Below are 24,293 nucleotides of genomic sequence, written 5' to 3'. Positions count from 1 at the left end.
ATACCGGGAGCGACTAAATTAGGACTAAAGATTTTTCAATTTGCAATTAGTAAATAAACATGTGATTGTATAATTTCAAGGTAGACAACTCTCTAAATTGGAATTGTATTATTCAATGTATTATTCATTAATTGTCAGTGAAAGACAGTGAACAGTCTGATTCCAGTGGTATACTTATAATATATATCAATAAGTGATACATGCACTGTCTTTCAGTGACAATACACTGATTCCGTTCAGTAAGAGTACTTCCTTCTTAATCAGAATCATGGAAAAACAGGAAATAGTCGCTGATGATCGCAGTTATAAGTATAGCACTGCAAATCAGTAAGATTTCGCTGATTCAGATTCAGAGAGAAGGATTACGAAATTCGACAACTCAAATTAAAGTTAATAGATCTGTATAAAATACGCAATAATAGCGATGAGCTCCGTTAGTCCCGCTTGAAAACTAGATCGGTATTTCGGTTCGCCTGCCTTACAGAAACTCTGGTTTGTGCCCCCCCCCCCCCTCTGAGGATGCGGATCACCGCGTTCTCATTTGTTAGACGACCATCGGATACATAATCCGACATCTCTCGGGGGTCGCTGAATGTGCGGAACCAGAAATACGCTTCTTAGGCTAGGTCGTGTACGACCTGCATACATTTGCGATGCAACGAGAACCTCTCAACCGACTGAACGGATGGAGGAGGAGAAGGTAAAGGAGGGAGTGCAGGTGCGCTCGACAGGATAAAATAAGGTAACGACGAAATGAAGCACTCGCGATGCGGGACCTACCTACGTTGATATAATGCTCACTGACAGAGGACCCATTCAACACTCTTTCGAACAGTTTGACGTTTACTCGGTCGTGTGCGTCCTCTAATTAACGAGTTCTCTATTAACGAGATTGATTTCGCATGGAGGAAAGAGAGGAAACGATCGCGTTTATCACCTGGAAATCGCTCGCGTAAAAAATTGGACATTTGCATCACCGCTCTGCTCGTAATAAAGTGCATTTATCTCGTAAATGGCGCAATATGACGCCTTATTTTAAAAGTGAAATCAATTTAATATTCATTCCGAAGATCAATCACCAATAATTTAATCTTCAAATTAATGGTACATTATAAAGTGTTTTACTTTATGTACAATAAATTTACATTAAACAATTTAATTTACCTATCGTGTTTCGTATTAGATGTGACTGGTTTTTAAATTTTGCCATTAAACAATAAATAATAAAAGGTACCTCTCTTACTTTATAAAACTGTTACATTTTTATCTGAAACAGGTTAGCAAGTAACGCCTAACGAGAAATTAAAATCTTCGATCGTTAAAAAAAACTCGTTTCATGAAACCCGCAAATATTTTAACGATGAGCTTAAGAGAATCTTCCCGGCCGGTTTTGTCAAAATTACTCCCTGCACAATATTCTCACGCTTCGCAACGTGGTAATTCGCCGAAAGTCTCGTTACCGACCGTCCAATTAACGACAATCCTGTTTTACGCAAAGCGCTCGGAAGTGGCGTGTTTAATTAACGTTTTCGAGTACCCCCAGAATCACGACCGCCCTAGACAACGTAGCCGAAAAAGAGAGCGGCAGAAAAAAGCCCGAAGGGAAGAGAATAGTGAGCGAGAGAGGAACGGAGAGAGCTAGAGAAATCGCACTCATTAGCGAATACCATCGGCGAATTCTCGAATCTGTGTGCCTGTCGTACCCGTCGTTTCTCTCCGTTGTGGTCATCGGGTCCTTTTTAATTGGGCAGATTAGTCCCGAATTCAGGGTGTACACACAGCCGCTCTCACCCCGTCGTTCGTCACCCGACGCCGTCCTTTCGGCGCACCGCCGCCACGGAATATCGGTCTCGTTAAAATACCTGGCGGCAACGAAATCGAATTTTCGGGGTTATAAGGAAAAAGAATCGGGGACGCTGGTACGCGAGGGGACAGCCTTGCCTGCTCGGAGACGCGTCCTTGGTCCTCGCTTTTCGTCGTTGTTTGTGCGATGGCAAAAGACACACGAGCACGCGATGTGAACAAGTTCGGGGAAGAACTCTCCTGATTGTCGTTCTACCATCCATGATTTAAAAAATTTTCGTTGATACACGTCTTGTTGATCAAGCAAAAAAAAAAAAATGCGCGGCAATAATGAGTAAATTACAGGCATATATCTATCTTCTCTCATTATATGATATTACATTATTATATAATTAATAAATTTGGAAAAGAATATTGATTTTTTTCATATCAATCTAGCTTAATCCGTTTAAAATATTCGATTAAAAATCAAGACTTATAGCATCATCAACTATTAATTATAATTGCTAATATATTACTCTAGTCCCGAACTTACTGTTCGCATAGCTAGAAAATTAATATGTTAAAATTGAAAATAAAATATTTTATCATTACACTAACTAACGGTTTTAAAACAAAAAACAAAGACAAAAGAATACCGAAGAAACACACTAGATCATCAACAAATTTGCTGTTGAGTTATAAAATTTCTTCAATAATCAGAGACATGAAGAACAGATCGCCATTTCAATAAATTTTACACCCATCTATGTATATGCCATCAATGTAATTAACAGATGTAATTTGCGTATCGCATATGAATTAGAAGCAGATATACATATTATCGATGTTGGCACGTTCATGTTCACAGTTGTCTGTCGCGAATAAAGGATTTATTCCACGTCTTTCTGCTACGTTGCATTATTTGTTTCCACTTGCAAAATAGCTCCTGGTCGCCGGTTGGAAAAGCGCTTTATTGATCGTCAAATACGCGTACTTGAATATACACGCGTGCATGCCGTCGATCGAATAGAGTAAATTTATAAAGCCTCTTGCTTTGTGCTTTATAGCACATGATATCAAACACAATTAATTTCGATTTTCATAGAATACGCTTCTATGTATATTAATACCAAACATAAAGCTATTTAATCTCCATATATTATTGTTTACAAATTTATTTTTTTTAATTTAATTGAAGAAACTTCTCATTCAAATTTCAATAGCAAATAAAATAAATTATAAACTTTAAACATATACATCTCAAAATAACCTTTTAACTACGAATTTTCTGAAATTGACTTTTCTTTATAAAAACCAATACAAATAGTTTATGTGAGTATAATTAGTAAATAAATAAAATGCTAGCTAACTACGAAAGAAATGCATTACCAAAACAGGTAATAGTGATTAAATTTAATTCAATTTAAAAATAAAAAAAATCCGGTTATTACTTCACGCTTTCAAAATGTTTGTTCAAACAATTTGGTTAAAATTTAGACACATCGCGCGCAACTTCATCAATTCGTTTTCGATCTGACGTAGAAGGTAAAGGTAAAGCGTAGTCACTGATCGTGAAAACACGTCGTGTATTTGCAATTGAATCGATATCGATCGAGGTGAACGGTGCACGAAGACATCGAGCAATAAAACACTACGGCAACGTGAGTTTAACGTGGAATTGAGATGTATACACGCGTATCTTGTGTGCATCCGTACGAAGCAATTCTCGATATATTCTCGTAATCTAATTGCAATTTTTCATCTCGACGCACAAACTAAAAAAAATTGTGCTACATTTATTAAATTCGATATTAAATATCTAATATTGAAGAGTGATGAAGAAGAACAAAGTCCAACTAAATTATTACTACTGTATATCATAAAATGTATGTCACAATGTAGTTTAAGTGCTGGGAGGTATTCTAGCACGCTTCGAAGAACAAGACGGAGAAAACAGAAGGGTCGGTGCGGTCGTTGTAGTTTTCGACCTATAGATCACCGCGCCAGCACCAACTGCATATATACATATATATGTAGGAATGCCCAAATTGGTTTCACAAGCCGCGGGCTGATAGATGTATACGCGGCGATCGCGCCGATGGTAGAAAGGAATCCAATTAGGCAAGCAATAAGGGAATCGAAGAGATCCTCAGACGCGAGCTTCGTCGAATCTCTCTGATTCCCCTCTTCTCTTTCTCTCCGCGTCCTCTTGGCCCGACGACTCTTTTTTTTGTTTCTCACCGACCACGGAATTATTCCGACACGTTTATTATCGGGACTTTCGGGCCGAACCGAAACCCGTGGGACGATTTTAATTCGTTAGTCCCGATAAAATTAAATGTCTCCAATTTATAGCGGAAACACAAATCCCACGACTTTATGGACTATGTAGCAATTAAATCTTCGCTTTAGAATTTAGATAATAAATAAATAAAATCCCAAATTGCATAATGAGTCGCAATAATAAATTAGATTCGTAATTATAATAAATCAGGAAGCAAACAAAATAAATTGTTAAAGAAGACATCGCAATTCTCGACTTCGTTCCTTAAAACACTTAAAAGTCTCCCCTTTCTTATTTCTCACTGTGTAATTTCGACGACACGTTTATCACGACCGGAGGAAGACCATTACGCCATGCATTCCCACTTCGTAACCTGATTACGGTAAGAAACCCAAAAAAACCATACAAGAAAGCAGCTTAAATGTCTGCTGTTCGCATTACACACGTGTGAAATGTTTCTCCCTTAAAGAGGAATTCATGAGAAATTACGAGATCTACTCTTGGCTTGCTTATATCTTTCTTGAGATAAACACACAAGATTTTACTCAGGTATATATCTTGCCTAAGATAATATCACATCCTTTCCAAAAAAAATACGTATCTTCTCTAGATACTAGCATCCCCATACGAAGCACTTTAATTATATAATTTCTTTGTAATATTAATAAATTTATCTGCGCTCTCTCAATTTAGTAAATATGTAATAAATGTTCGAGTCTATAAAATCTATTTCCACTCCTTATATTTCGGAAGCGATTGGAAATACGTATTCGATCTCGAAAGATTACTCTACCTTGCCCTCCCAACCTCCTTAAAAGTAGTCCCTTGAAATGATCAAGCATGATGTATTTCATGGTTTTTTATAATTTTGAACTATTTCTGAAATATAGAATTTAGACTTTATCGAGACACCCTGTATATTACAGAATAAACCCTCGATTAATTTTTTATAATACAATATCATTTTTTATAACAAATATCTTGATTGTTTGTTCTTAATTGGCTTATGTTAAATTTAATTAAGATTACATTTTATTAAATTTAATAAAAAAAACAATGCAAATCAAGTTTTCAACATTTTATATGTAAATGCAGCGCGTCATTTAAACACGCATCTCATTAAAATTCGCAATTCAAAACCGGATTTATGGCATTTGCAAATTAAGCGGCAAATTGCGACTCCTGTAATTCCCGAATCTGATTCTGCGTGTCATCGCCGAGAGAAATCTCCCAAAGCTCCTATAGCAACCGTTTACGATCAAGCCGGAATCCAACGGATTCAAAGGAGGAAGCTGTCGGCGAGCGAGACTAAGCGCTCACTCGCAGGTGTACACCTTCAGGTTTTTTAAGGGCAATAAAAATGCTCGGCGAACAGGTATACGCGTATACAATATACACAAGCACCGAACGAAGCGAAAAAGAGAAAACAAGAAAAAATACGAAGAGATGAAATCAACAGGCAGAGAAGACATGATCTGCAGCGTTTCGAAAACTACCCGCGAATCGACAGCCGTATGTCTCGCAATGAAAACTAAAAATAAGAAAATCGATACAATTTCAAAAATTTTTTTACGACAGCGTAAAAAAAATTCAACTTATCCATAACGTTGCGTTATTATTATTCAAACATAAATGTAGAGATACATAATCTAAAGATCATGTAGGATCATCTTTGAAGCACCGAGATCTCGGCTTGTAATTACACCGGTTTCTGGTGAAGGATGTTGACGTTTCGTGTTGCACTTTGATTTTTACATCATTTCTCGTCTGCGCAATTTTCCTCGCTACGTTAACGTTATAATCGATAGGCGCAGAGATCGTAAAGTTAGGAGAGCAGTAGGGAGAGGATGGTTTTTTAGTGATTTCTTGCTCTTATTTTCCTATAATTTCTGATGGAAAGATAAAGTACGCAAACGAGAATACGAACAGCAAGAAATACTGAGGCGAAGAAGTATCAATAAAGTACGAGGAGTTAGAATCTACATATATACATACAAGTCTTTTTTATATAATTTTAAAATATCTTTCAATTATCTATTTACAAAAGAGAGCAATTTTTCTCTCATTTGTTTTAAAAAACACGATTATTAATCACAAGTTTTTAAATACTCAAATTTATATTTTAATTTTGAAATATTATATCTAAAATTAAATTTTTGTAAAATGTATAAATAAATTAAATTAAAATTAATTGAAAAAAGCAGGCTTTCGTTATTTTCCTTTGAAAATTCGCAACGCTTCAATTTTATACAGAATAACTCCATAACTATTCATACTTGGTGTTAAAATACTTTTCTTAAACCATTCTTTGATATATGTAAAAACAACGATATTTATCGGTTCTATATCCTGTAAAATATACTAAGCACGCAGCTAACTGGATTTGTCGTAGAAGCATCGCGCAGCATTTATCGTCTCCTTGCGCTTTAATCTCTCTTATTTATTGCCCTCTTCCTCCTTCAACCTCCTCTTTCCGCATGCGCACTCCGCGCTAACAAGGAAATGATGTAAATATAGGTATACGCATAAGAGCGGGCGTACGCAACGTGCTCCACGCATGCCTTCCTGCTGTACTTCCCTGCATCTGCACGTGGGTGGTAATCAACCCGTTCGTCTTACCAGTTCCATTGTAACGAACGGCGGCTTCTTGCGTTCGCCGTTAATTAAGATCCATTTCCGCGAGAGCCACGAGAATAACTGACCATTATCTCCCTTCGTTGCTCGATTAATGGCTAACATGACGACGGAACCACTTCGCGGATTCGGATTTATGTATTTTCTTAGCAAAGATTGAAGCCAGTATAATTACTGAGTTTAAATCTCAATGCCCTATGCGCAAGTATGTTCAATTGTGGCAATAGAAGATGCAATACAGAAATACCTTTTGGTATTTCTACATAGAATTATATATCAAAAATTATTCCAATCCCTGTCTGGTGGAGTTACTTGAAAAATCATTAAATTAAACTCAAGTGAAAATACAATATATATATAAAAAGAAAAATTCTCTTTTAGTATTTAATTTTTTTAATAATTAGAAATTATTCTTTGTTCTAATATAAAATTGTATAAAATTTAATTGTTGAATTTCTAAATAGCACTTGGAAATTTTTCTAGTCATGAAAGATGTTTTAAAAAACAATTGAGGTTCACATTATATTTTTCTTTTAAATAAAAAAAATGCACTTGAAATTAATTATCGCGTCAGAAATAATAAATTACAATTTCTACCGATTACTCGGTCGTTTATATGTACTTTATTACGGCATCAATTCTATGAAGGAATATTAGCAATAGAGTTAACAGGATGGATGTGAGCGTATGGTAACCCAGAAGCAATAAGTGGAACGTCCACTATAAACTTCAGGTGGATCTCATAACGAACGTGAGAACTCGTCGAAGTCGAAGGACAACCTGCTCGGCCGACCACAATAATTGATAGTACAAGAAACAGTGTATATTTAAAACAGTAACTTTATCTTCGAACAATATCTAACATTAAGATTTACATTCTATAGAATAAGTGGAAACCAAATAATTATAGAGATAAAATTATCATAAAAATCGCAACCTTTCGATTCATAAGATAAGAAGCAACTTCTGTAGATTAAACGTTTTTTTTCGTATTAACGAAATATTTGACTTGATGATTATAAAACTATAAGAAAAAAGAATTTCTGGGTGCACAAGAGCGTAAGTCAATTTATTAATACTTTTATCTCAAAAAGATCACTGTCGGCCAAACAATATCATAAAAATAAAAAAAGCTGAAACACGAAGATAATTGTATCGTGCGCTTTCAGCTAGAAAAGTTAGAAAAGAAAGACTAAGAGCGGTATTCTTTCTTTCTTTCTTTCTTTCTTGCCTGTTAACAACGAAATAAAATCCTAAATAGCCGTTGGCTGAAAGAAAAGCACGCAAAGAAGAGCTGAAAGCGTTTTTCTCTTCGGAGCTCTACTCCAATGAAGAATGTTCACTCGTGCAAAATGAAAAGTGGCAGCGTGATATCTACTACTTTCTTAAGTGCGAAAAAGCATAGCGCATCTTGAGCGGAATAAATTAAAACGCATGAACGTAATTGTGCCGTTCTCGGAAAGAAAGACAAGTGGGATTACCGGCTGTGCTTACTGTCGCCTCAGTATCATCTCGGCGGCGTCTGAAATAAATGTAAAAATGTAAAAGTAACGTAAAACGCGGCTCGGGAGATGAAGAACGCCTGAAATGGCCGCGCGGTAAGCTCGAGTATCGCTAGCATCTCGCTCGCGAGCTAGCGCGGAAAAATGCATGGAAATTTCGCGGAATGATTCACGGACAACCGGTGGACGAAGTTTTACCCTCTTTTCGCAACAGCCGCAAGCGTCTTTGAAGCAAAAGGAAAATGAGATTATTGTCCCTCTTAATTTCCACCAGTGACGGAAAGGTATAAAATTATAACGATAGGCATAAATTCCAAACTGTCATCGACCGGCGGCGTTTAGACGCGATAAATCGTGAGAGCAGATAAAGCGTAATGCCGCCACGGATTACGTCCGGCGAAATAAAATGGTGTCGACGAGAGAATCGTCCGCGCTGGCTCTGAATGAGAAAGCCGTTCGATGTACTTGCCCCGTTTCCTTCCCTTGTTCCCGCCATTCGCATCGCAACGCGTGGAGCGAACGAGTGTACCGGGAGGCAGGATAATGCTGGGACCGTGTATATCGCAGAATGGACGGAAGAGCGTGACGAAGCTAGAGTGGGGAAAAAAAAAAACGAGAAAAAGGAGGTACAACTAATTCGCGAGCCCTCCCAGGTGCTGGCTTTTTTGTCAGACCCATTCGCGTTCATCCTCGCGTTCGTTCTGCAACCGAATCCGTATAAGGAGGCCGAGGACGAGGACGAGCGGAAGGATGAGCGGAAGAATGAGCGGAAGAATGAGCAGGAGAGGGAGGACCGTGAGTCCTGAATAAACCGATCAAATCGCTGATCAAATGAAGAGATTTTATGGGAGGCCGCGAAATATATTTTGTCCCTTTAAGCTTCGGGTTTACGACGATAGGCGCAACAAAATTCAGTCATCGCGAAAAGCTGGATCGAACCCACGTGGCCTTTATATTTTTTATACCATTAACAGCGACAAACGGGTTTGCTCGTGACGATATCGAGGACCGAGGATAAACAATTGGCCACCGTGCGCCATAAACGGCGATTTACGAGTAACGTAAGTGCGCGAACGCTTTAGACCTTCCATCGGCGATCATCCTGATCATCACGCACGAAGCATATAAACGTCATACGTGCTAACTGCAATGGTGCCCGTCGACGTGCATTTATTGAGGGCAACGTCGATAATAGCAGACATAACTGTCCATCGTTACGATTCTCGTAACGATCGACGATTTTTTTATTTGTATCATTGCACTACCGCGCTCAGTGGTTAGCACGTGATTTTCTGCAAAGCCGCGTAGCGACTTTTACGGACGAAAGTTTTACGGACGAAAGAAATCTCTACGTGTAATTATCAACTATAATGTTTGTATCGGCGTTCGTAATAGATAGCACCGATATCGGTCGATCGATCGATAGAAGTAAGCGTGACTAGGCAAAGCCGCTGGCGTTATTTAATCCTTCGCAGGTAGAAATGGATAGATAGATAGCGTATAGAAAAAGAGATGAGATAGTATTCGGGAGGGACGTGATCGTTAATATGTATTTTCACGTTAAATTAAATCCTGAAAGAACTACCGCGATGCGCTGCGGTAACACGTGTCACACGTGTCATGCGTGACTAATCGCATTCTACAGATTTTTATTCTACGATAAAAAAAAAGCACCTGCCGCAAAGAGATTTGAAAAAGATAAATCGCAAGTTGATACGATGAAACTGTGATCAGTCATCTCACACAGCAGCGAGTGTAAGATAACATCGTAAACGTTCAATAAAATAAGTCAAATAATTAACTACAAATAAATACGTGAATTCTTGTTACTAAAGCACAATTTCAATTAAATTCTAACGCAGTTAGAGTCTTCGTACGTTCTTTAGTACGACGGAATGAAAGGTAGAATGAAATGGTTCGCTTTTCACGTAAAACTCGAAATTCTTTGGAGTTGAATAGCCCGATCTAAAAAAAGTAAAGATTCAGCCACGTTTTTGTAAGACTGACTGAATTTTCACTCTTTAGAGTGAGATTCCACTCCAAAGAACTTGGAAAAGAAAATAAAGCAGAGAAAAAAAATAGAGAAATAGACTCACCCAGCCACCGGCGTCATCTTCAACGCCAACGCTCGACTGATGCAGAATCCGGCGCCGCCCGTGGCAAACCAAAATTTCACCTTTTGCTGAAACACAGAAGAGAAAATGGGTTAGTGAGAGGGTTCAGCGAGGTCGGCTAGAAATCGCGGGAGCCGCCGCCGTAATTATACGATACATCGATCCGAGATCGGACCGAATGATCGATCGTCGTCGGCGTACACCGAACGCGTTCGACGGCCGTTATTAACCGATTAAGAATGAATGACTCGCTTGATGAGAATTAGGGACCGGGATAGATTACATCTTGACATATCGTCGGATGTCACGCTACTTCAGGGGGACAAATTACGACGAAGCCATATTTCGGTGAGCTAGATTCCACCACCACGAGAGAGACCGTCATGGCGTCAGTTCCCTTTCGCTTGGACGAGTTCATGGAACTGACCACAATCTCATCAATCGAGCAATCAAACGAATCTCTAATTAACACGATTATTCGAGGAAATAATTAACTATCTAAAAGTTTGTCAACCGTTAGGCACAGTGATGTAAATAATGATTTAGAAACGTAGTCAAGAAAGGTATTGCTGCCGATTGCTCTTTTTCTCTGACCTAGAAACTTTGCTCCAGGAAACATTCTCCTGTACACGATGGACGTACAAACATGTACACACACACACACACACATATACACACCTACACTTACGTATACACGCGCGCGAATGCGAAAACAACGAGCTGAGATACGAGCGATTTCTGGTCGATTGCCGTGGCTGCAGGCTATTAAAGCCGGACTCCTAGGCGGCCTAAGCGCAATCCATGCTGACCGATACCATCTCAATACCGGTATAGAACCGTAGAATCGTGCGGTGCGCCTTTCTTTGACGAAGGCGTGGTACATGAGCGTGGTCCACGAGCCGCACACGTGCATACGCAACGCGTTCGCTGATAAAACTGTCACAAGTTTTTAATAATCTTCTGCGAAGATCGCAAAACATCGTTTACGCTATCTCGTCATGAAGGAATTATGTAACACAAAACTCTTATCGAAGCAAAATACGAATCAATACGAATTATACGCTAAATTTGTTATACTTAATTAAACGTAAAGATAAGATCATTGCTAAGTGTGACTGCCGATAACTCGAGCGATCCATCCCGCAGTTCCATAATGCTTTTCAACTGATCAAGAAACGCTTACTTTCATACAAATGTTTGGATGGCATTCGACAATCTTACACTGAAAAAAAAGTCTTGTTGCATCACTTAGAAATCTGGTAGATTCAACCAAAACGTCTGTTCGAGAACGGACGAATTAGAAATCTTGTAAGAATTACCAGATTTTACAAAAATTTATCAATCGTTTTGATTATAATAACCAAAAATTCTGCTTGGTTTCGCCAGATACACTCAATCATACAAGTTTTTTTCAGCGTAAAAAAAGTCAAATTGCTAAAAAAAATCTACCATTTTCTATTCGACTCGTTTATTTCTGGGATATTCAAATATTCTTATAAAATATTCGTAACCTGCTCGATTTGTCTTCTTTTTTTATAGATCTAAAATACCAGCTATGTGTTACATTTTCTGAACTCGAAAAATTCTACATCCGCAACCATTTGAGATAACCTACGGCGATGTTAACTCTGTATCATGCATGATATCGGCGTACTCCTTTCCTCCGACTGGGCGTGGTGGAAGCACACGGATGGCAGCGGAACGACCACCACGGACATATCGTACGGGCGCCTATACGTATACCACGCGATATATCCGTAGGGTCAGCTGACAAGACGATCGGCGTTACCGTTATCCATGTACGTACCGCATACCTACGCCCAAGACGAGAGCGCGCGCGTATAATGGTATAATCGCCCTCTTGTAATCGCCCTCTTGCACTTTGGAGGATCTATAATTTCGCTCGGCTGTGCAAGTAATAAGACGGCTAGTAAAGAGGCCTACCGGGCCGAATGACATGGCAGAAATTGCAACGATAATATCGCGCCTCGCCGCGCCTCGTTGCAATTTGCGCATCGCTAAGATTTGCACATTGTTGCGATTTGTGCAGCTCGTTCATTCCGATACTGCTCCCTTCCACGATTCCGACTGGTAATGTTCTGCGGATACGACCTGGGATCGCTGACCTCATTTTCATGACAGAATTCATCGATCAATCTGTCCTACGATATCAATCTTTTTCACGGCGTAATTTTTAATCTCGTCAATAATTTGCAAGTTATAATTAATCTCAAGCAGACGAGAGAAGGCAATATGTAGTTTTTAATATAAGACAGCTTCAATACTTTTGTCGAATTGATTTTGAAAAAAAATCTTTTGGACAAAATTTTATTCTACACAGTTGGAAAAATTGTACTAAATTTAACATAAATCACATGTCCCAAACGGTTCACTCAAAATTGTGTGCTAATTTAGCATAATCTGGACGTGTTAAATGATAACATTAACATTTTATATTTGCATTAATATTTCAACAAAAAAAAATGTAATCTTGATCGTAAGTTGAAGTTACTTGTATGTACAATTAACACAATTTTTATGATGAAATTAACAGAAGAATAGTAAAAAGGTATGGCACAGTTATCCCCTCCTGTAACATCAACACTCTTTTTTCTGTAAATTTTAACAGATACAAAATAAAAAATTATAAAAATGTGATTAAAAATTGCGTTACTTTAACATATTTTTTAAATCATTTTCACAATTCTACATTTCATATCTGTCAAGTTCAGTCAACATAGCAGACATGTGTTAAATTTACACATGAATACGTTATTACTTAACACAAAAACTTTAACCGGCAAATTTTTTCACCAAAGTACACCAATTTTCCAACAGTGTAATTATCAAATACCATAAAATCCTTCTGATAGTTTTTATTTCAGGAGCAGCAGTATTCATCAGTCACGAAAAATACGAATTGCCTCTCGTGTTCAAAAATGTCTTCTCCCTTCTCTTCTTTTTCTCCCATCCGTCCCCTTTCCTCTACGCGATATCATTCGCTTTATGAAGGTATCGAGAGACAGATACGAAAAAGAAGAGGAGCAGACGGGACCTCACTGACGCATTAGATATACATGCGCGATAGTGGTAGCCGGAGATAGTATCGGAACGCTTTACAAGAAGGAAGCTTATTCTTTATTTCTCTCTTTCGAGTCCATTTGAATAACACAACATCGTGTTGCGAGCGTGCGGAGTCACGAGGGAAGCCACCGGCGCGACCCGGGACGCGAGAATTCTGAGATCGCCCGCGAGCCCGTTCTTATTGTTACGGGGGGAACGTGCGCGAAGTACGGGGAACGACAGCGGGATCGGTACCGACGATTCCTCGCGAAACGATGTTCAACGCAATCCTGTCTGCGTCCCCCGCTGCGTACCTATCGTATACGTTCCCTCTATACAAGCTGGACCAGCCTCGAGCGGACGCCATTTCTCAAATTTTTCTTTTCGGCTACTACATGCCAGGAGAGCCCGCGGCTTTTCTCAAGTAATATATCTTCAAGAAATAATTTTTAGTAATTTATAATGGCTGTGTATATAATAATTAAAACGTGACACGTCGTTTCCGTAATTTCCAGAGAAAGAGAAACTCCCCCTATACTCGGAGCAACTGAAAGATTGCGTTTTATCTTGATCTATGATTTTGTAAAATCATGAGAACCATGTTCTCATGACAATCGAGAGTAACGAAGACTATTCCGACGTAATAACACAAACAAATCCGAGTATCATCGCACGTGGGAGAAGAAAAGCCGACAGTAATGTGTTACTCCCAACTTTTTCTCCAATGCCTGCAATAGAAACAGCTCTGTCGCAACGACAGCACTTTAGATCTCCCCTGCTAATGAAAATAGTGGTGTGTAAATATTGCTAAAGCGAAAAATTCATAGGTGACAAAATACGAGGCTCGAGCGGCAAGACGCATCGCCGGCGTTCACTTTCCCGACGTTCGGCACCTGCCACAGGACTGAAACTTCTAGCATAGGTGCAATTCGACGAGGCAATCAGTCAGTAATTTTAATTATCGCGCGCGTATTTACGACTGGTAATCGGTCGATCTCGGACGCGGCAATCTCGGGGGCATCACGGCACAGCGCAGGTATCGCCAGGTAACGAAGGGACTTACCGATCGGCGGCCAAGATTGTGCCGGTGCCCGTCTGACTAATTACATTCCTAACCCGGGATGGGGGCACGTCGCGGAGGGAATAGCGTACGCGAGTAAAGGCCGCACGATTCTATATCCAATTATGTACGGACGATTGGCAGCGGGCAGCGGGTAGATACGTTCCGCGGCTGGATTGGCCTCTCCCTCTCGACCTGTTATCGTCATCGAGCGGATAGGAATTATTCGGGATCATGCTTTCCGCTTAATTACTATATATCCTCGTCCGAGGATACTATATAGCCTCTCGATCGTTTCCGATATAACTAAGCTTTTCGCGCCAAACACATTACTTTCTTTACCCATCGACATGGTGCAATTAATCGGCGCGGGAGCAGATTAGTTCTTAAAGCACGTACAAGCCAAACTATTATAACCACTATATTCGATACGTGTAATTGAACGAGAAAAACAGAAGGAATTTCAATCAAGATAACCAATTCGATTTTTAATTTTCTATTCAAAAAGTAATCGTGTACCAGATACACAAGGGATAAACGCGAAATTTATTTTAATAAGCATCAGATGTTTGTCGCGATTCGAACATCGACCTTTTATATCGTAAAACAAAAAAAAACAAAAAAGATAGCACCGATTATTCTAAAACGGACGGGTCACTCTCGAGGTCGTAAAACGGAGACTGAGTGACATGGAGAGTAATATCTGATGGAGGGTACGTGTGTGGCTGCTCGGTATATTAGGACTAATGAACAGATTAGAGGCACCGATATGACCCTACGGACGGCAGATGTGAGAAGCTACGTACTAAGAAATTCGCTGCATCCGTGTACCAGTGCATGGGAAAAAAAAGAGACGGCGAAAGGAATTCGAATCCTCTGCCTGGTAAAAATGAAATACTGCAATAGAGATAACGCATTCTCCTCGACTTTCTTTCGGAAAGTAACTAACGGATCGACAACACAATCTCTCTCTCTCTCTCTCTCTCTCTCTCTCCCTCTTGCATCGTGTATATGTTGTGATATGTGTACGTGCATCCGTGATTAATCGTGTACGTTTTTCAAGAAATGGCGAGATGCAAATCTAATTAAATTACCATGAAACAACGTTCGATCTTTCGGAGTCGCGCTTATTTTTCCCCGGCCGTTATCTCGTTTCGAACGCACCAGCCCGCGTTTTGCCCGTGCCGCAAGACCAATGGCTGACGATTTGTATGCACAGTCATCCGCACTTCCATGTAGATTTATCAACCTGATATTTACAGTCGGCAGGAAGTCGCTCTTGCTCTTGTTTCCAATCCGCTTGAGCATATCCCGCGGCACATACGAACGCGACGCGGCGAGCAGAGACCACCGCGCGCGTTGATATTTCCATAAATTCCTCGCTCAACATTTTTCAATCTCGAACAATATCATATTTAACCGAAACGAATAAATCTGTTATACCGTGGAAACAATGCCTCTTATTTTTTTTTTTTTTTCCAAGAACGTTTTATGGCTGCAAAATAAACCTATTTACGATACAACGAATTTCCGAAAACCTCATGAAGAAATATATCACGGGAATATACAAGCATAAACAGGAAATTTCAGAAATATAAAACGCACGAGCTTGATATAGTTTAGTTCATATTTATCACATGTATATATATCGCTTCTTATTTCAATTATAAAATGCGATAGACGCTTTGTGTACGAAATATACAGGTGCGCGTCTCAAAATTAACAATTGATACTATAATTATTTATTTTGTAACGGTCTTTACAGACCCCAAATTCACGTACAAATAATTGATGAAATCGTACGACGGCGTTAACCATCACTTTCGAGTTTCCTGAATAAGCGGACGACAGGATAAAGTCCCTCGAGAGATGTAAAAGGGACGAGTGTGCTCCTAAAGCCGCCGCAAGTGGAATCCACTTTGCGATCCTTGGCCAACCCCTCGAGGATCCCAGGAGCACGTGCACATGCAAATATTGGTAGGCTCCCAAACAAGGCTGCCGACCAGTTTTTCTAAATAAATACACCAGCAAAGTAAGCACGGGGCGCCGCTCTTAGAAATATCTCGGTTAGATTTTATTCCACGACAGAATCTAATTCTATATAAATTATCAATTTTAGTTTTAATATAATTTCAGTTTTAAATTTAGTTCAGATTTATTCTAAAGAAGCAAGTTGAAAAAAGAAAAGTTTAGTATTCTCGGTATTTTGGATGTGCGCGTGATCAATGTGTTGCGTACTGATTATACGATGCGAATTACACAACACGAGAAAGAACGAGAGTGCTCGCGAAGTAACGAGAAGATTCCTCATTGAACATATAGTAATATCAACGCAATTAGTGGCATCCGGTGCTGTAACCTTCGGGAGCGTGTGCACGTGCAGCAGCATGCAAAAGGGAACCGTCATCAGAGGAAATTTAAAAATAAAAAAAAAAAGAAAAGAAAAGAAGAACGGAAGGACTGATAAAGCAGAACTTCGCATCGTACGATATGTGCAGTCGCGCAGCGGTGCACCGGATGCGCGTCGCTGCAAAACAAAGATGGTGCCGTGAGATATAAAGCAACAGGTATAATAATATCGAAGTAATGGAGGTAGCATACGCGGCATAGGGAAACATCAGTCAACCCCCTTTCGCCCCCACCTCTATCTGCCACCATGTCCTTCGCCGTGTCGGAATGGATATACATCTTTTCCGCGGTGTGCCCACGGAGGCCGTCATGGGTCACGAGCGCATCTCCCATCGTTGGTTCGCGGCTTTCGACCGCTCTTCCCCTGTCCCCTCTTTTCATTCTGCCGATTTTTGTTATCCGACGTCTAATCGCGCGGCATAGGCTGCCGCGTGGAGGGAAAGATGGAAGAGTTAGGTACGGTCCGCGCGCGCAGTGCAGAATGCGGGAATGACGGTGCATGATTTATTACGGCCAGGCTCGTTAAACAATTTAGCGACGGGGAACAAAGATGTATTACTCGCGCCGCGCGGTTCGAGCACGCGAGAACGCAGCGCTAGTTTAAATATAGAGATGCAGGGGATTAGAAAACTAGAAAACGAGATATCTGATTTGATAAAATACACGTTGAAGTTTGAGGAAATGCAAATCCTACATAATTCCATGATGATGGGTTCCGAATTCCAATAATTCTCCAATTACATTGCAGTCTGCGCTAAACTGAGAATTACGCAACGACTCTCCATCGCAATCTCCAATTTTCCCCTTCCGACGTTGCATTAGCCCCGACATAATTGAGTTTAAAAAAATCGCGCAACTTTCTTTTTCAATGACTTTGTGACGGAACCGACGCATTCTCATTTTTCACAACATCGACGGATACCGTACGGTCGTCGTCACGGGTCACGCTAACTCGCCCATTGTATTCCTACGACCGATCCTACGAACAATGCCCACCTACCGTAATTACGAAAGCTTCGTTAAAATCACCGCACGGTCTTTCTTCTTCTCTCTTTCTCTCGCTCTTCGCCTCTCTCCCCCCCTCTCCGTTGAAAAATTGAAAGCCGACCGCCGCCTGCACGGCGTGCATGAAAGTCGAGCGTAATCGCGCGCGATCGTTACGTGTCCGCTTAACTGAACACTTCCGCGTGTTTCGCACCGCCGCGCCGCCGCGCGCTGATAGTTTCGTTTCGCGCGTATTCCGCGTGCATGCGTAATCGCGAACTCGGTTACGGCGCGACTTTTCCGGAGGAAAAATCTGCGGCGGACCGGCGAAGCGCAACATTATAATGCCGTCTGTTACTACTGTTTCCAGCTCGTTTCTTTCTCCGTTACATTCGGAGCTTCTTCTTCCGACGCATCATCGCGCTCGCAGCATCGCTCCACTTAGCAGCGGAGTTCTCACGTGCGATAAAACACCTCGGTAAAGTGCGTAAATGACAGGGATGCAGCCGTGCGCGAAAGAGACGCGTAGCCGCGGAATAACGTATTCGCGCACGAGTGCGCGTCTCGCGAGATGCCCCATTTACTAGCGACGATTTCGAGACTCTCGCGCCCAGAGATTTTTCCTAAGAGGATATATGCAAAATGCAAAACACGAATCTCGAATGAATAATGAAAATGCTCCGATCAGTATTTATTTATTCCGAAGGTATCATTGCGCGTACTCTCTTTTTTTAAATAAATTTTATCAGAATCGCTTGGGCGCAGTCTCATGAATAATATTGATTTTCCGGCGGAGTAAACACGGAGATGTTACAGGCACAGGATCGTTTCACGGCGTCGTGCACCTTGAAAACGATTCCCACGTTCGTAACGCGTTCTGCACGCCGCGCTTCCGAGGAAGTTTAGGGACAAGTGCGCCCAAGCAAATCTCTCGTGTCGCAATTAAGATGGGGACCTTAGATACATGGTTCTCGTAGATGAACCAGTAATCACACTCGTCGAGCAAAATGCGCAAAAACATTTACTTTACGACGATCACAATCGTACCCGTAGTACGTAATTATTTTATCATTTGTAAAAAAATAATAATCGGAACAATTATATTTAACTGGTAAATGATTCACGAAAATTATTACCAGCATTACGTGCAAAGGAAAACGGATGCAAATTACACGAGTATAATTGGAATATGTGGCACGAAACGAGTGCAAAATGACCCAATAATAAGTGTGATATACTCGTAATATTTCCATGTTATACGCGAACTGTGCATTTAAGTTCGATTTTTCAAAAAAATACTACCTCACTCAATGCCAATATCGTTCGGAACACCTTCGTTCCAGAAGCGTAATTCCCTACTCGTCGTTATTTCCGCGGGTAATGGCAGAGCCGTGAATTTTATCCGATTCAACAGTCTGGCTGTGCGCGCGCGAAACGAGAAACAACGTCGGAATTCTGCGACGCGTATCGTAATTGCGCGGAATCTCATGGCTCGCACCGATTTAATTATCTTAATGCAATTAGCCGCGAGATTCGGCCCGCTATACGAGGAGCGGACGCATTCCGCGTGAATTTCGCATTATAACCTTCTTATTGACATTTTCTCCTCGTGGCGCCTGAAGCACTATGATGCATCGGGATGTATTTGCCCGTGCAATCGCCACGTTCGGCATGCGTTAAGAATGCGGCGGTGAAAAAAGAATCAAATGCGATATAATGCAAACGAGATCGATAAACCAGCAGATCAAAGAAGCAAGTCAAAGGAGACCGAGGAAGAGAATTCGTTGAGATATGAAAGAAAAAGAGTTGTATTAAATAACTTTAAATAATAACTCTCCTCTTTTATATTTCAATCAATTTTCTTTCTGCTGATATAATAACTTAAAGTAAAATGATAATTTTGGCGTAAAAAATGGAGAATATTAATTATTTTAGAAGTGATATAAAGTTCTACACGTACAGATTTTTCTCTTATTTATAATTATTTCTTCAGATAACTAAAAAAATGTTTCTCGTTAAAGAGAAATGTAAATCAATAAAAAAAAAAGAATGTGTACAATCAAGTGCAATGAATACGTTAAAAACACATAGGCTGCAGAGTACTTCGCTGATACAAAGGTACAACGATGATTTCGTTGAATTTCAATCATAAATAACATCGAACGGCAACCTAACGCGAAAAAGCCTCTGGACTGGTAATAATTTTCGCAAAATGTGACACATAATTCTCCGATTTCAATTACGCTTGTGCCGCGCAAGAAATAAAGCATGTTTCATGCAGCATGATTCAGTAGGCGAACAACCCGAGGGTTTAGTTAATTGAAGCCAACTTCCGCATATCCATCAAAGCAGCATATATGTTTTCATATCCGGATTCACAAGTCGATGATCAAATGAACATTAATCACGATTTTTCGGATCTGATCTTGATTTGATATCGATTAAATTCTTTATTAATCTTCGAAAGAAGATTGACACTTTATCAATGTTGATATTTATTATAAATGTATAGATCGATTTAAAATGTAAAAAATATTATGAGTATCGATCAATTGTTGATTGGTTGATATCTAGTAGATATCGCATTCAAATCAAGTTGATTCACGAAAATGCTGATTCAACTTCAGCATAGTATAAGTTCAATGATGACTAGATCATCGATATCTACGTAATATTTTCCAAATATCGTGATAAAATCTTTAAAATATTAAATTAATTATTAATTTGCACATGATCTCAACTTGATTTCAATATGATATTCAGCCGATTCTGCATCGACTTGTGAATCCAGGTACAGAGGGTCCACGTGAAAAAAAGTACGGAAAAATATCCGAGAAATCGATTCACACCGATACACTTACATATTGAAGCAATTGGTATTAAGAATCTGTTGCAGTCTGATAAATTTGATATATGGAAGCGACTTTATCTAGCCTCGACCACGCGAGGTATCGCCACCATATCGTCTCCGTGTAATAGGATTCACCAAAGATGCAACAGCCAGCTAGATAAGCGGCTCGTTGCCTTCAATGAACTCTCGATACCGAGATCTCGTTCCTGCCCGCATTGCCTATGAGATAAACTTTTCAGCTCCCCCTCCTCTCCCTCACCCTGTTTCTTGCATTCACCGGCAACCGTAATATCTCACGAACAGAAATTGAAATAATTAGATTTCAATGATGTAGACGTGCAAAATATCTAATTTCTATTCGCGACAATGAAAATAACATTAAATTTACAGATTTCCCTACTCTCCTCCCCTTCGCCGTTTTTGATCGTAAAGACATATAGAATTATGAAAATATTCTCTCAATAACATGCGCTCTTTTTTAATACAAGACTGCGGCTTCCATAACTTTCTCTTATGCATTATTACTAATCATAATCTCGTCAGCTACGTGGAGCGATTTATTTCAGTGACGTAAATTATAGAGATCAGCGAACGCGCGGCGCAAAAGTGATAGTATATACATATATCGATGAAAATAGGCGGACGATCAAACCACCGAAAAAATTGCCTACCGCGGCTTCAAGAAGTAGCGTGTTCGAAAATCTACCGCACTTCTCTTTATGATACACGATGATTACGATCGATCGCTCGCTCGTTCGCTGAACCAAACTACTCTCGTATTCTTCTTGTCCGAACGGCTCTCTCGCCCCGAAACCGCAGCGACTATAAAAGTGCACCAAGCCGAAGAAGTGATGCGAGGAGCCGCAGAAACGCAAGCCTCATTAAATAATAATTCATAGGACCGAGACGGTGGAAGGATGCAAAAGGATGGAAGAAATGCACGACATGTGGCGAGTAAGCGAAATAACGAAAGATTGCGGAGTCGTTTTTATCCTCTCTTTCCTTCTCGAGGTTTTGAAACAAGAAAATATATGTTATCATTACTTTATTTTAGTTTAGATAGAATTTAATCAAAATTTAATGAAGAATTATCACATTTGCAAAAGAATATAACGAGAATCTGCCACTGCAGGATTTACTCAAGACAAGTATATCAGTGAAACTCATTACACGATAATTTGAAAACCAATAAAGGGATAGGGATTTGTATAAAAATTTGGAAAGACAGAAGAACAGTAGAAAACAAAAAAACGTTTAGTCAATATGTGACAACATAATGCATTATTGCTTCATTTGCAAAATGATTAATTGGCAATTCCTAATTTATGTCAAAAACCTTCAAAACTATATATGCAATCACTATATTTGTCCATTTTTATTACAAATTTATACATATTCATTAATAAATATATATTGTTTTTAAATAAATTTTTTCTTTACACTGCTAACAATGTAGGAATGCAAAGAACAAAAAAAAATGATTCTTTTTCTTTTCTTTATTCTTAAGAGCATTATGGATTTATCTCTGAAAGGATCGACCTGAAGAATCGAACAAAGAAATGTGCGTTGATCCTTAAGTGCCTTAGGGATACACGCTGAAGAAAACCGTTCGGGAAAAATAGTATTTCGTTTCTCCTACACTGTTCCAGGTCATTGCTGGTTTTTAGTCAAGAAATTCTTAAAGAACACTAATGTGACAATTGACAAACGTGAATACTCGTCACAATTTCCTAACTTGGCGCCAGTTGATTTTTACCTGTTTCTCCACATCTAATGTACGTATTGAAGAGACAACATTTTCGTAAGACGTTAGCTACATTCTTTGAAAGGCGAAAAGGTCTTGACAAAACAACTTCCCGCAGAGAATAAAAGTTTTCAATAGTACAGTCTCTAACAAAAAGGTATAGTTTATTCTGAAGAAAATATGTATAATTATAAATTATTATAAATAATTGTAATATTAATACCCCTTTCAAAAATAAATTAATCTCAAGAATTTCTCAAAATTTTTTAAACTTTGCAAATTAAGCAATAAATTTCTATAAATCACTAATTTAAAATTTTACTCGATTTTGCTGCAAATATTTCAATTATCTTTGTTAAAAATATAATGTTTGCAATTATAATCTTTAAAAATGAATAAAAAAAGGACAAAAAATAAAAGAGTATAAAAAACGCGGCTAAACTTATCAAATGTAGCGCAAAGAGATCAGTGAAGTAGATAAGTGAAAAAGGTGTAAAATTAATGAGAAAAAAAGGCAAGAACGGCTTCGTTACAGAACGCACGACATGTGGTGCACATCCGTGTGCTTTGGTTTCAAGCTACAAACTGCGATTTTCTAGTAAATTATGCAAACAAAAATAGTATTTAAAAGTATGCAATGCTATTCTTCCGCATCACATAACAATTATTATTATCTTGTTTCACATATACTTTTTAATAATTTTCAAATCAGCCTAACATATAGCATTAGTTAAAAAAAAAACCTTGAGTTTTGATATGTCACATTAATTCTTAGATTAAGAAGTACAGAACAAATTTTATATAATATTATAATAAAATATTACAAAATAATGTTACAATTAAAAATTTACATTACATTAATTCACTTTAAATCTTTAATTGTTAATTGTTCTATGCTGATATTTTACATTTTTGTCTAAAAAGATATATTGCTCTCATATTGAAATCTACTATCTTATCACAAAGGCAATTTAGCGATAAAGAGTACCGTAATTTACACCATGGCGAAAGAACGCGTAGCATGCAAGCGCGTAGGACTCGAGATCTTTGCTGATGCACTTCCCCATCGACCTTGATCTTACATTAGAAGGCCGCGTTCACCACGAAGCAACGTCGGTTATTTGCTTCAGAGAGTGGCGGCATGTTCTTTTGCGAACGATTTCCTTGCGGTTTCTCTCTATCACATTTGTAGAAAAAAAAAAGGAAATAAACATTGCGCACGCATGATTGATCACGTTCTGAACTTTATGTATACGCCTGAAATTCTTTATATGACCTGAATAAAATCAACAACCAAAAGATCAAATCCCCTTTTCAACGCTACAGCAAAATTATCTAAAAATTATCAAAAATATGTAATTTATAAAAGGGTGGAATATAACTGCAATATAATATAAAATTAAATTTAAAAAAAAGTAAAACAAAATAGAAAATAAAATAATGCAAGTTTGTGTGAATCAAAATAAAAAAAAAAAAAAAAATAAATAACTAGTGATAACCGAATAGGGACAAAATTAATTCAGCGCACTCATTCTCGATTAGAACGTTAGCAGATACGAGCCAAATTATCTTCAAAAAGGACACACGGTGCTCTTAATTAAAACGAATAGTAGCCGATATAATTATCGGCTGCAGTTGGATCGCGGATCCGACGAATAGGTTTAATAAAATGTCTCGTATTTCATAAGAGATTTCGCCCGCCTCCTTCCTGCCCTGTGCTATCTTTCTCCTTGGTCCCGTCTCTTTCTTGCTTTCAGCCCTTCTTGCCCTTTCCTCTTTCTTTCCTCAAATGATTAATACGGCCACTGGCGCGCTGCGAGTTTACTGCCTTCCTGCTGCGACCACCTACCGCTCTCTCCTTCC

The 24,293-nt window shown here is 39.1% G+C and overlaps 1 protein-coding gene across 4 annotated transcripts in view; it reads right to left on the bottom strand.

The window, feature by feature from the left end:
• LOC105201656 (fringe glycosyltransferase) overlaps positions 1 to 24,293 on the bottom strand; it is a 116,207-nt gene that overhangs the window by 18,252 nt on the left and 73,662 nt on the right. For 3 of the 4 annotated variants that reach the window (XM_039451445.1, XM_039451446.1, XM_011169756.3), the window contains one exon: positions 10,302 to 10,387. In XM_039451445.1, coding sequence (XP_039307379.1) covers positions 10,302 to 10,387 — 86 coding nt within the window. Of the gene's footprint in view, positions 1 to 6,057; positions 8,226 to 10,301; positions 10,388 to 24,293 lie in introns of those variants that run through there. The other variant, XM_039451447.1, reaches the window with a different exon arrangement.

Source organism: Solenopsis invicta, chromosome 7 (assembly GCF_016802725.1).
Source record: "Solenopsis invicta isolate M01_SB chromosome 7, UNIL_Sinv_3.0, whole genome shotgun sequence".
Classification (NCBI taxonomy): Eukaryota; Metazoa; Arthropoda; class Insecta; order Hymenoptera; family Formicidae; genus Solenopsis; species Solenopsis invicta.
The sequence above is the reverse complement of the archived record's forward strand: the minus strand, read 5'-3'. Positions and strand labels throughout refer to the sequence as shown.